Source organism: Pituophis catenifer, unplaced genomic scaffold (assembly GCF_029215685.1).
Source record: "Pituophis catenifer annectens isolate HBS135680 unplaced genomic scaffold, rPitCat1.0.hap2 SCAF_7, whole genome shotgun sequence".
Taxonomy (NCBI): Eukaryota; Metazoa; Chordata; class Lepidosauria; order Squamata; family Colubridae; genus Pituophis; species Pituophis catenifer.
In genome coordinates this window covers 19697144-19709287 of record NW_027256887.1, presented here as the reverse complement: position 1 = coordinate 19709287, position 12144 = coordinate 19697144, and the positions used below count along the sequence as shown (strand labels likewise).

Here is a 12144-nt window from a genome sequence, read left to right as displayed (position 1 = left end):
CCTATTGAGGGAAAGAGGTGATATGTAGGTGGCCGTGATGACATACATTTGGAAAAATTGTTTACATGGGCGTGTCAATTTGAAAGGAAGTTAGAGTGACTCATTGTTCTTTACACCCAGATTTTCACATTTGCGCTGAAATGCCTGTGACAAGATGGCCACAATGCCAATATCAAAGAATAGGGTCCTTACACAGATAGTCCTCACTTAATGACTGCCCTGTTTAGCAGCCATTCCAAGTTATAGTTGTGCTCAAAAATAACTTTGCAACCAATCCTCACATTTATGACCATGGCAGTGTCCCCACGGTTATGTGATTGTGATTCAGGTACTTTGCAAACTGGTGGGACTTTAGCAGTGGTGGGATTCAAAATTTTTTACTACCGGTTCTGTGGGTGTGACAGGGGGAGGATACTGTAAAATCTCCATTCCCACCCCAATCCAGGGGAAGGTTACTGCAAAATCCCCATTTCCTCCCGATCAGCTGGGACTTGGGAGGCAGAGAATAGATGGGGGCGGGGCCAGTCAGAATTTTTACTACCGGTTCTCCGAACTACTCAAAATTTCTGCTACCGGTTCTCCAGAACTGGTCAGAACATGTTGAAACCCATCTCTGGACTTTAGCACCATCACAGCATCCTGGGGTCACCATTTGCATGCTTCACAACTGGCTTCCAACAAGCAAAGTGAATGGGGAAGCCAGCAGTAAAACTACAAGTCTAGGTCATGTGATGTCTTGCTTAACAAAATCAGATGATTCACTTAATGATTAATGGAAGTGAGGTAAGTCTGTCATGGTCACATGTCTTGCTTAATGATTGTCACTTAGCAACAGAATTGCTGGTCCCAATTGGCAAGAACTGCCTGTACTCATACATAAGGGAAAAAGGAGTGATGTTTGATCACATAATCACATTTTTAAAAACTTTTTTTTTGATGTTAACCCCCTCTGGAAATCCTTGCAGCAGCTCTTCACATGTAGGTGTTACTTTTGCAGACAATTGCACTAGTATTTGGCTATTGGAAAACAAAATGGTTTTACATTAAGAAACATGTTTTTAACTTCTATTTCAAGCTAATCATGGTTTAGCTTTATGTCTAAATCCCGACAAACTATGGCCTTGATTATGCTTACCTTTAAGCTATGGTTTATTAATCTGAATTTGTTTCAATAAAAGACAGTAAAGAACAGCTATAATGGTAGGATTCAAATATGACACAACACTGTAATTAACAAAGCAGAATAAGAAACTTGTAGGTCTTTCATTTCTTGAAGCTCAGGACCATTACAATATCAATAATTTATCATTGTTATGCCATATCCAAACATTGCTTTAATTATTACTGGTGCTACAAAATTTTGCTAGCATTATGCTAAGACAAAAGGATACGTCAAGGCAATGTACTAAGCCAATCCAAACAATAGTTTAAACTGCTTTTGAATCCCGCAGTGTGGTTTTCTAAACAATGATATATGGCTTAGTGTTTTGTATAATCCCAGCCCAATGTAATTTATCCTGCAAACCATAGATTAGTGCAATGTGAAAATCAGATTTTGGTGTCCTTGCAGTTTGCTTTATGAAACACTATAGGCTTCCTCTGAAGGAAGACTTGTGAATCTGGAACTAGATTTTCAAGACATGGAGTTACATGAGAACAAGCTCTGAGTGCCCCTGTTAAGCCATGTTAAATGATGTAGAGCTACCTGGAAGGGTTCTTGGGTGGATCTCTGTGGGAAGGGCAACCCTTTGCACAGGTTAAAATGTGACTAATTCATCTTTCCTTCCTTCCCCTTTCTTATTTTTCATTACTTTTCTATGACTGCAAGGACACATCTTAAAACAGCAAAACCATAAAGACACATCCTAACTCTAATTAAGAACATAATAAGATTTAAACAGCATCCTGCCAAACAGATGGCAGGCAAAGCAGAGATATTAACAGCATGTTGGAGCAGCTTTCTGAAAGATGATTACTGTATAATAGAGGCCAATTGGATTTTTTTTTTTGGGTGGGAGGTATTAGTGATGGAGAAGACCTGCTTCCAAGCTCCCAGCTCTCAAACTGAAAGTATTTGGCAGGATGTTACAAAAGATAGGTTGAAAAAAAGTCAGGATGGTGGGTGCAACAATGCCATTGTGGCTATCAAGTTGCCTTTTTTTACCTTCTTTGTACCCAAAATTCTACTCTTTTGAGTAGAATTCACTGTCCAAATAGAATTGAGGACAGGAAGAAACTCATAGGTTTGAGTCCTTCCCCTCTAGGACTTCTTCAGTTAAAAGCAGCACCTTAAACCTATCAGAAGCCAAAGCAGCTTTTGCTGTGTAGGTGATCTGGCTTGTGTTGGTCAGGAAGTATATCATTATTGTGTAATTTCCTCTCCAGTGTGGCCTTGAGGAGAAAGGATGCTTTGGGACACTCCTTCATTTGCAGTAATTGAAGGTATACTTCCTAGCTAAAAAGCTGGCCACATTAGAAGTTTAGCCCAGTTCTAACCTAGCAACAATGCAGGCTTGCCTCAGTTTTGGCCTCCTCTCAGCACTGATAGCCAGTGGTGAGTAGCTCCTTCATTGGTGGTAGTGGTATAAATTGGTGGAGGGGAAACAGATGTGGTGCCTTTCTGTTGTCCCTTCTATGGGTACACATACACAAATGTTTGGAAAGATTGACACAATAAAAGTTATTTATTTTTCTATAGAGATCGGATTTTTTGGATTGGACAAAAGAATACCAAGTGGGATTCATGTTCCTTGGTTTAGAATACAGTGAAACCTCATGTTAATGGACTAATTGGGTGGGGAGATGTTCCTTATTCCTTTAAACCTTGTAAATTGAAAAGTAAAGCCTTGTAACAGTGCAAATGATGCAATTGAAGTAATTTAAACAGTCTGGGAAATGACATCATTACATAGATGATGGAAATAAAAAAATCACATTATTTGGACCACTTATATAAGAATTTTATTGTGCAAATGACCAGAATATCTGGTCAAGATCCGATAAATCAGTTTTTCACAATGGAAAACCATTTTTGAAAATCTTGCTAAGAAAATGCAGGGACTTGTCCAGGCAGTCTTTCAGAATCAAACAAGATTGAACAGGAAAAAAAAATATTTACATGACATGTAAAAGAAGAATTCTGCTGTTACAATATTTGCTGGTTCTCAAAAAAATCTTCCTATTTGGTCAGGCATCCTTTTTTATTGAATGGCTAGGTTTTGATCTAATGCCTTGTTTTATCTGCTGTACCCCTTTCAGGTTTTATTATTTCAAATATGATTTCTTACTGTTTGTAATTCATACTTGTTTTCAATCATCTAGCTGCCTTCAGGGAGTACATTAATATTTAAAAACTCAGATATAGGCATTTCTGTAGCTACATCATTAACAAACAAAATAATTGTATGTTCTTCATTTTCTGAAATCTCCTGGCATCTCACTGAATGACAGATTTATTTGTGCAAATTTGCCTGATCTATATAAGGTTCTGGGGATTTCACTTTCTTGCAAATTTGTTTGTATTATTTGTAGGAAAGAGTATGTACAATGCAATAAGTTTGTGAAATGACATAGCTTACAGAATAATTGTTTGATCTAAACCAGAGAAATGTTTTACTAATGAGGCCAAGCTGGTTTATGAACAGGTTTACAAACAAGTAATACGTCCTGGCAGTCATGCGCTTCCATTTATCCCTGATCTCTGGCAAAAATCCAGAATAGCGTTGCAGAATAATTAGTTCATCTATATGAAGTATGTGGGCTCATTTAATATTGCCCCAAATAATACAAACTTCTTGCGCTCTTTTTTTTCACACGTCATATAAATAAATGAATATATATATATATATATATATATATATATATATATATATATATATAATTTTAGTTAGCAATGGGAATTGCAAATAATATTTTTGGTTATGAACCCTAAGGGGACATTTCAGACTTCAGAATTAAGTAAATTTAATAATTTCTCTTCCAAAAATTAAATAGGTATATATAAATGACCATATTTTTCTTTCTGCGTTCTCTAGGTATTGCTCTGAAATGTGAAGTTTGCATTGGTCAAGGTCATAACTGTTCTGGTAATATAGAAGTATGTCCTCCAGAACATGATTTTTGTGGTATTACTGCATTTGAGAGTGTATTGGGTAAGTAACATTGGAAAGTGGGTTTTCCTTTGTAACCAAAATTATATGTTGATTTCAGTATACTCATATATTTTGTGTTCTCTGCTCTTGAAGATTGATAAATAAACTTTAAAAAAGAACTTCCATGAAGAATTGAATGGGTTAAACTAATTTGGCACAACAAATACCAATTGCATGTTAGAAAAATAAATCCTATGAATAAAACAATAAAAGTTGTTTGAAAATGGAACCATCTTGAAAATTAAAAAAGAGAGGGTGTGGTGACCCTTCAAACAGAAGCCACACAACCACTTGCCATGGAATACATTTCTACATGGAGAAGGAGGTTGGACTCAAGGTTTGATGGACCAGAATCAAACTGCAAAAGTTCAGCTGGCCAGTAGGCAATAAAACTTTAGCCATCTTCTCACCATTTGGAGACCATCTACAGTTTTGTAGCCCTGATCCAGTAATCCTACTGCATAATCCCTTCCCACTCTGATGCTATGAAACTACAGTGGGACTTCTTGGTGGAGTCCTATTTTTCTATTATTTTCTATCTGGGGAGAGTTGGGTATCCAAGAGGGTAAAGGTTCCCTGGTAAAGGTTTAATAGTACTTTATTCTCCACTCATTTCATTTGTTTTAATGATTATTAAATTTATATGCCACATGACTGTGCAGTTTTGCATGCTTGCATGCTTATTCTGCAATTTGTTTATTAGTAAACTTGGCTAGAAGGTAAAGAATAGCAATAGAAATAATTTATAATAATATTTTTTACATTTGTTTGTTTATTAAACAAATTTATATAGCCGCCCAACACACGCACACTGACTCTGGGCAGAAATCAATATTAAAAATCCACAGTTAAAAATTCACAATTTAAACCCGTACCCCATATCCCACCGCAACATCCACTTGATTGGCTCCAAATGGGATTCCCAAGCTTCCTGACAAAACCGTGTCTTCGGGCCCTGTAGAAAAGTAGGGTGGGAGCCAATCTTATCTCTGGGGAAATGATATTTCAAAATGAAGAGCCCTATAGAAAAGGCCCTTTTCCTGGGTCCTACTAGGTATACTTTCTTAATAGTTGGGATCAGTGGTGGAATTCACATTTTTTTACTACCGGTTCTGTGGGTGTGGTGCGGCTTGGTGGGCGTGGCTTGGCGGGCTTGGCAGGGGAAGGATACTGCAAAATCTCCATTCCCACCCCATTCTGGGGCCAGCTAGAGGTGGTATTTGCCAGTTCTCCGAACTACTCAAAATTTCCGCTACTGGTTCTCCAGAATCTGTCAGAACCTGCTGAATTTCACCCCTGGCTGGGATCCACAATATATTCCATGTTCCTACTCTGGTGGGCCAGGTAGATGTAGCTGGGGAGAGGCTGAGGAGAGGCAGTTTTGACCTAAAGTTTAAATTGTTGATGCAGTCCAGCAGTGAGAAATCCTACAGGAGGGGAGTAATGTGGTGTGGGAACTCAAATAGGAGGCCCTTTAATCTAGCTAACTAACACTAGGAGACTGGATGTAGGCTTAAACAGATCCTACTCATAAATCAGATTAAACTAATTGAATCCCCTTTTATATGTGCATTAGCCACAAGCATTTACAAAAGTGGTGAAGCTTGTGGCAACAATGCCACAATATTGCTTTTAAGGAAAATAGCAGGGTTCTGGGGATGCTCATGCCAACAGAACAGAACAGAACAGAACAGAACAGAACAGAACAGAACAGAACAGAACAACAGAGTTGGAAGGGACCTTGGAGGTCTTCTAGTCCAACTTTAGTTCTCCAAGAAAAATTCCTGAGGAGAAAGAATGGCTAAGAATATAAGGGCTGCTTATAAAACACACATTTCAAACCTGGGATGGCTGCAGTGACCAAGCTTTGCCAACTGCTGCATCTCTGCCTCTATGGCTAGTGGCAAATAGGCTACAGATATTATGAAATTGCGTCACTCTCGGTGCAATGATTAATGGGTGGTGGAGATTCTATTCCCAAATTATGACAACTGAACTAGTTAATAATGGTTGTATGATACACCAGTCACCTGTAAAGTTCTTTCCTGATTAGTGATTTTCAAGGTCATACATGTTATCCGAACAGGGTGCTACTCTTTGTATTTACTGTAGTTTTAAATAGGTTTTGCTACTTTTAGTGTCGGCCTATTCTCATTATCTGCTAGAAATGTCAATTTATTTTCCTCCCTGCAGAAGAACTTCAGGCTCAGGGGATTATTAAAAGCTGTGTTCCATCAAGCATCTGTGAAGGTGGTTCTGCTCACATTAATCTGGGTAAAAAAGGAAGATCAAGGACAAGTGTTTTTTGCTGTAAGCACGATGCCTGCAATACAGATTTTCCAGTCAAATGTAGGTATCTATCCTGAGCTTTACTCCCTTGTACTTTTGTACAAATGATTTCACTCAAGGAACGTTTATTAAAAGCAGAGTGACCAAGCTAAGAGCAGGCTAAAAAAGAAAAATTAAATATAACCAAATAGCCTGATAAGAAGGAAAAAGTCAGCACGGAAGATTTAGACCTCCCACACTGTACAAGGAATGGCCCTGGTTCAAATCTGATTAAATAAATTTTAAAAAGAAATTGGGGAAATACATCATTTCCATATTATTCATTTTAAGCCCAAGTGATCAGCAGACCCTGACACATGTTGTTGGCTTGTACTTATAAACTTAAACTTAATTGTACACTTTTGGAAGGATCATCTTAAATCTCTACATAATCTAAAAAGTGAACTTGTTGCTCTCAAGGTCTTTCCATTTCCATATTAGCAGATGGAGCAGAGGAATGAGATGTAAAATGTTTCAATCTGGAAATGGCTATTCCAACCTCTTTGGAAGAGTTATGACAACATTGTTCTGAATTGGAAACTCGTCTTCAGGGGTCCTGCCCTTCTGGCAAGGTTGGAACAAGGAAGAGGAATATTGACATGACAGTGAAGTAAACAAAAGAGAGGGAAGAATTCCAAGGCCATTAAAAATTTCAGAAAATGCATTTCTTTTTTTAAGATCATAGTGAAAGCAGAGACAGCATAAAAAGGACATTAAAAATGACTCACTAGATATATATAACAATATATAAATGGGTAATTCGCCTTGTGCACATTTATAACAATTCAATGAACAGTCTAAAATGAAATAGCCTAAAGTTATCAATAAAAGCAGTCAAACAAATCCTTTATAAGAAGCATTCTTTCATTCACTGGGCTCAGTTCTTAGGGACAAGAAAATTGCTCGAATAAACATAAGAATTATGATTGATGAGGAATATGAATCTTAAAATGCTTAGTTTAGGTTTACTTCTATTGTGAGTGGGGGGAAAAGATCTTGATAAAGATAGAACAAGGTACAAAATTGTTTTATCTTCTGTAATATCCCATCAACTGACTAATTGAAACAATTCATCCTGAGCTCGAAACAAGGAATCCCCTCCCCCCGCAAATATTTAACCCATAGAGATGTCATTGTCTTATTTAATTATGCTATTTGATATAGTTTCCACAATTTTTCTATTTATTCAGTGCCAGAACTAGATACCAAGGTCAATGGTCTTCGGTGCCCAGCCTGCTATGCTTCATTTCCTGATTCTTGTAAGGATGACACTGTTGATTGTGTTGGATCCGAATCTCAGTGCATTGATTTGGCTGGATACATACGTTTTGGTAATTCATTCAGCATTTTATATGGGTTCTTATGGGGTTTGATAGTAGACTGCATCTTAGAAAACATCAATTTCTTTTAAATAAAATGTATACAGCATGGAGAATCTCATGTAAGGCATGGAAGATTAGAAAATAATAATTGTGTCTAATGAAAAGTATCCAAATATATATCCTATGACAATTTTATGCAAAAAGTTTTCAAGTAATTAAAGAGTTTACTGAATTCCACTAAATTTCTTCCTAGTATCTTGGCTATGTCAGTTAGCCACTATGGCCAATAGTATTAAAAGTCACCAAGATATTTTGTTATAGTTCCTTTGTCTCTCTCTTAATGCAGAGCATCTATCAGGGCAATGAGGCTGTCTCTGAGCAAACTCCATGTCTCAACCCAGACTGGTGACTATCTAGATCAGGGATGCCAAACTTGCGACCCGCAGCCTGATTGTGTCATGCACTGGCCACGCCCACACCCGGTTTAGTGAATGGGGAAAGAAAATCACGATATGTCACATGATGACAACATGACGCCGCGAGTTTGACACCCCTGATCTAGAGAATCAATTTCCAGTAAGAATTCTGAGGTTGCAGTACCATTGCCTTGACTGTTCATGTGATAATAAATATCAGCCAATCTTTGTTAAACTCATCAGATGCAGGGATTTTGTGAAACTGGGAACTCTGGCTGTCATGGTGTTAATCTCAGGAATCATTTGGCAGGACATAGTCCTTGAAGGCTCTTATATGCCAAGCCAAGGACAGGTCCAACAAGAAAATAATGGCATGGACTGATTCAGGCACTGTCAATTTTCTTGAAAGATTAGTAGTAAAACTTGTTTGGAGACGTAATTAGAAGATGCATGAAACACCTTGGATGTTTTTAAAGTATATTGCCAAAAGGAACATGAAGTCCAACATGAATCTAGGAAAGTTAGAGATGAAGAACCACATCAGCAGCTAATGACATTGTGCAGGCATCTGAAATCTTAAGCTGGAATGCAGTCTTTAGCCAGTGTTTTCTCAGCTGTGGCTCTTGAAGATATATGGACTTCAGCTCCCAGAATTCCCTGGCCAGTATGCTGGCTAGGGAATTCTGGGAGTTGAAGTCCATACTTCAAGTTGCCAAGGTTGAGAAACATTGCTTTAAGCTATTTACCTGGTATTCAGAATCTGAACTATGAAATCTGCAAAATACTCATAGGAACAGGACAGGCAGAAATGAATGTTGTGCTCATTCAGAGATACAGATGCATTCAGGTCTTGTGCAGTATGTGTGTTGTGAGGGAGGAGGTACATGGCTTTTTCTTGCATTAAGATCCAATAACATGAGCAATGGAATGTTGCCAGTCAGATGTCATCAGTAAAATAGATGAGAAAGTTTTCAGCAGGTATGGAATGTACATTTATAAAGAGGAGGTTTAGGTCTTTAAACGTTTGGGACATTTCTTTCTAGTGCAATATTTGTAAACTATTTTGTATCTTTGAACCTTCTCAATTTCTCAATTTTTCAGATAGATACTTGGCAGTGCTTAACTAACTTTGGCTTGTCTTCACAAGCTGAGCAAGATCACACATGGATAGTACCTAGATTAAATACCTTCAGAATATCCCAGGGTTATAAAATATATGGGACAGGGATCAAAACAATTTCAGGAGGCTATGGCAAACGGCTTCCATGACATTCCCCTGAAGTCAGACTTGAAAGAAACTTTGCTTTGTTGCAGTAGATGAAACTTTCATTTAACATGTCAGAGCTGCATTTAAAATGTAGGGCAAGGAATCAATTTTTTAGAGTAGCTAAGTGTGGAAGTTGGCATTGTGGATTAGAATGATGAGACCCTAATTGGTATCTCTACTCAGTCTTAAAATTCACTAGTTTATTTTAACCAAAGACCATGTCACAGCCCAAATTTACCTGGGAAAATAAGATAGGAAAGGGAGAATATTAATTCTACCTTAAGACACTGGGAAAAAGGCAAGATAAACTGTTAGACAAATTGCCCAGCCTGTTTTGAGCTCTCCTGACCTGACACTCTAAGCAATGCCAAGACTCTCTAAACAATGTCAAGACTAAGTGATCCCACTTCTGAAGGAGCTGGCAGACCTGATCTCATAACCATTGAACCATATTTTTCAAAGATCCTGAAGCACTGGGGAACTACAAGATGCATGTAAAAGGTCTGATGTAATTCCCATCTTCAAAAAAGGGGGGAAAAATCTTATCAGCCTGACATCAATACCTGGGAAGATTCTGGAAAAGATAATCAAGCAACATATTTGCGAACACCTAGAGGCAAACAAAGTCATAATGAGAAGCCAACATGGGGTTGTCAAAAACAGATCATGCCAGATAAATCTTATTGCATTTTTTGACAATGTGACAAAATTAGTGGAGCAATGAAATACTGTGGATATAATTTACTTGGACTTCAGTAAAGTTGATAAAGTAGACCACAACCCACTACTTGAAAAAAAAATGGGTTAGACAGCATCATCACCAGATGTATTCGTAACTGGCTGACCAACCACACGTAATGTGTATTTCTCAATGGAACTGTATCTACAGAAGGATGCAGTGGGGTACACAAATCTCTGTCTTAGGCCCAGTAGGCTCTTAGGCTCAATATTTTCATCAATGATTGAGATGGGGGGATAGAAGTGGAACTAATCAAATTTGCAGACAACATTAAATTGGCAGGATAGCCAACACTACAGAAGATAGGCTCAAGATACAGAAGGACCTTGACAAACTTGAATAGGGGGCCCTATCTAACAAAATGAAATTCAATGGTGAGAAAAGTAAGGATCTACATTTAGGCAAGAGAAACCAAAAGCACAGGTATAGAATAGGTTGTATCTGGCTCAATAATACATAGTATCTATGAGAGGGATCTTGGAGTCCTAGTGGATAATCATTTAAATATGAGCCAGCAGAATGTGGCAGCTGTCAAAAAAACCCCAGCACAGTCCTATTTCCTGCCAGTTAAAAATTTCCTGCTTGAGCAGGGGGTTGGACTAGAAGACCTCCAGGTCCCTTCCAACTCTGTTAATCTGTTAAATATCCTTCTGATGATCCTTTCTATTTCCCATAGCACAGCAGATCAATATTAGATGTGGAAGAAAAACCTATTTTTCTGCAACTATTCTGGACGGTCTTGCTATTTACTCCAAAATATGTCAATGCTCATCATAAGAGGTCCCAAAAAAGTCCCAATTTTTTTTTTTTTACTCTATAGGCAAATGGCTGGCAAGTTTCCAAGTATGTTTTAGGCCCACTACATCATTCAGCTAATTTATGGGAAATATTCTGAGTTTACAGAAGCAAAATGAATTAGCTGAGGCAATATGGTTGATACTGGGTGTTGATCTATTGTCTGTAAAAGGTTTTGTGTTATTGTCCTCCTTTATTACACTGCTTTCTGTTTATTAGGTTGCATAGGATTTGACTGTTGACTATCTTTAACTTAAAGGAAAGGATATCAATCATTCTCTCAAAATACAAGTTATAGATGCAGCAACTTGGTTCCTTGGGAGAAGGAAAGTCATCTGGGAGAAGTGGGTGTAGACTACAGTATTTCTTTAGCCTTGAAGAAATGGATTGATGTGTATCTGTTGCCCCCTTGTGGTTAACATTCATTTTGTAATTTTCTGTCTTTCTAAACACCAGAAGAAACATCTACAAAAGTTGCCATGAAGGGCTGCACTACCCATGCTGTCTGTGATGCTACCATTGGAGGTGCGGCAACATTTAGCCAGGCCAGTTCAGCAATCACCAGCCTTGAATGCATGCCAGCCAGTAGCACGGCCAGCAGCTCTCCTGGACCAACGGGACTCTTCTTTTTAGTCATGATGGGCTTCCTGAGGCTGCAGCTCGGATCCTAACGAGCCAACTATGTTTATGAGCAAACGATGCAGATGCTAAATCAAAGATGTTAATCTTTGGCTCTCTGGTATCACTGATGGAAAAATTCTGGATGAGCTGAGCATTAGCTAATAAGGCCTAATCCATTATCATGCTGGTTGTTTATAGCTTATATAGCATCTATTAAGGAAAGCGGTTATTTAATGACCGGTTCTGATTTGAATTGATTGTTATCATGGTCATAGCAGTTGGTGTAATACTGACATATTGATGTGTTGGTCAAAGATTGAACTCATTGTTCATCTCTTGGATTATATTTGATACAGCATTTTTAGCCTTCTCATTCAATTTGATGGGAATTGAAAGGGCATGTGAAAAAAATGATGCGCTGTTTTTTCAGGCAAGGTTGAAAAATTGGAATCCTTGATCTTAATTCTCAAGCAGTTGAGCGAGTCCCATTCTACACTGTACAATA

The 12144-nt window shown here is 38.0% G+C and overlaps 1 protein-coding gene across 1 annotated transcript; it reads left to right on the top strand.

Annotated features, from left to right (window-relative positions):
• Positions 1–2505: 2505 nt before the first annotated feature.
• Positions 2506–11689, top strand: LOC139319002 (phospholipase A2 inhibitor and Ly6/PLAUR domain-containing protein-like). The gene is made up of 5 exons (XM_070946623.1): positions 2506–2554; positions 4035–4151; positions 6345–6500; positions 7670–7810; positions 11475–11689. The coding sequence occupies exons 1-5, from the start codon at positions 2506–2508 to the stop codon at positions 11687–11689; spliced, it is 678 nt and encodes a 225-aa protein (XP_070802724.1).
• The last annotated feature ends 455 nt before the right edge of the window (positions 11690–12144 follow it).

Bases quoted from the DNA above. Each gene is read 5' to 3' on its own strand.
- LOC139319002 (XM_070946623.1), top strand. From the start codon at position 2,506: ATGCAGGCTTGCCTCAGTTTTGGCCTCCTCTCAGCACTGATAGCCAGT. The intron at 2,555-4,034 runs GTGAGTAGCTCC...TGCGTTCTCTAG, and splicing joins CTCAGCACTGATAGCCAGTG to GTATTGCTCTGAAATGTGAA. The intron at 6,501-7,669 runs GTAGGTATCTAT...CTATTTATTCAG, and splicing joins TACAGATTTTCCAGTCAAAT to TGCCAGAACTAGATACCAAG.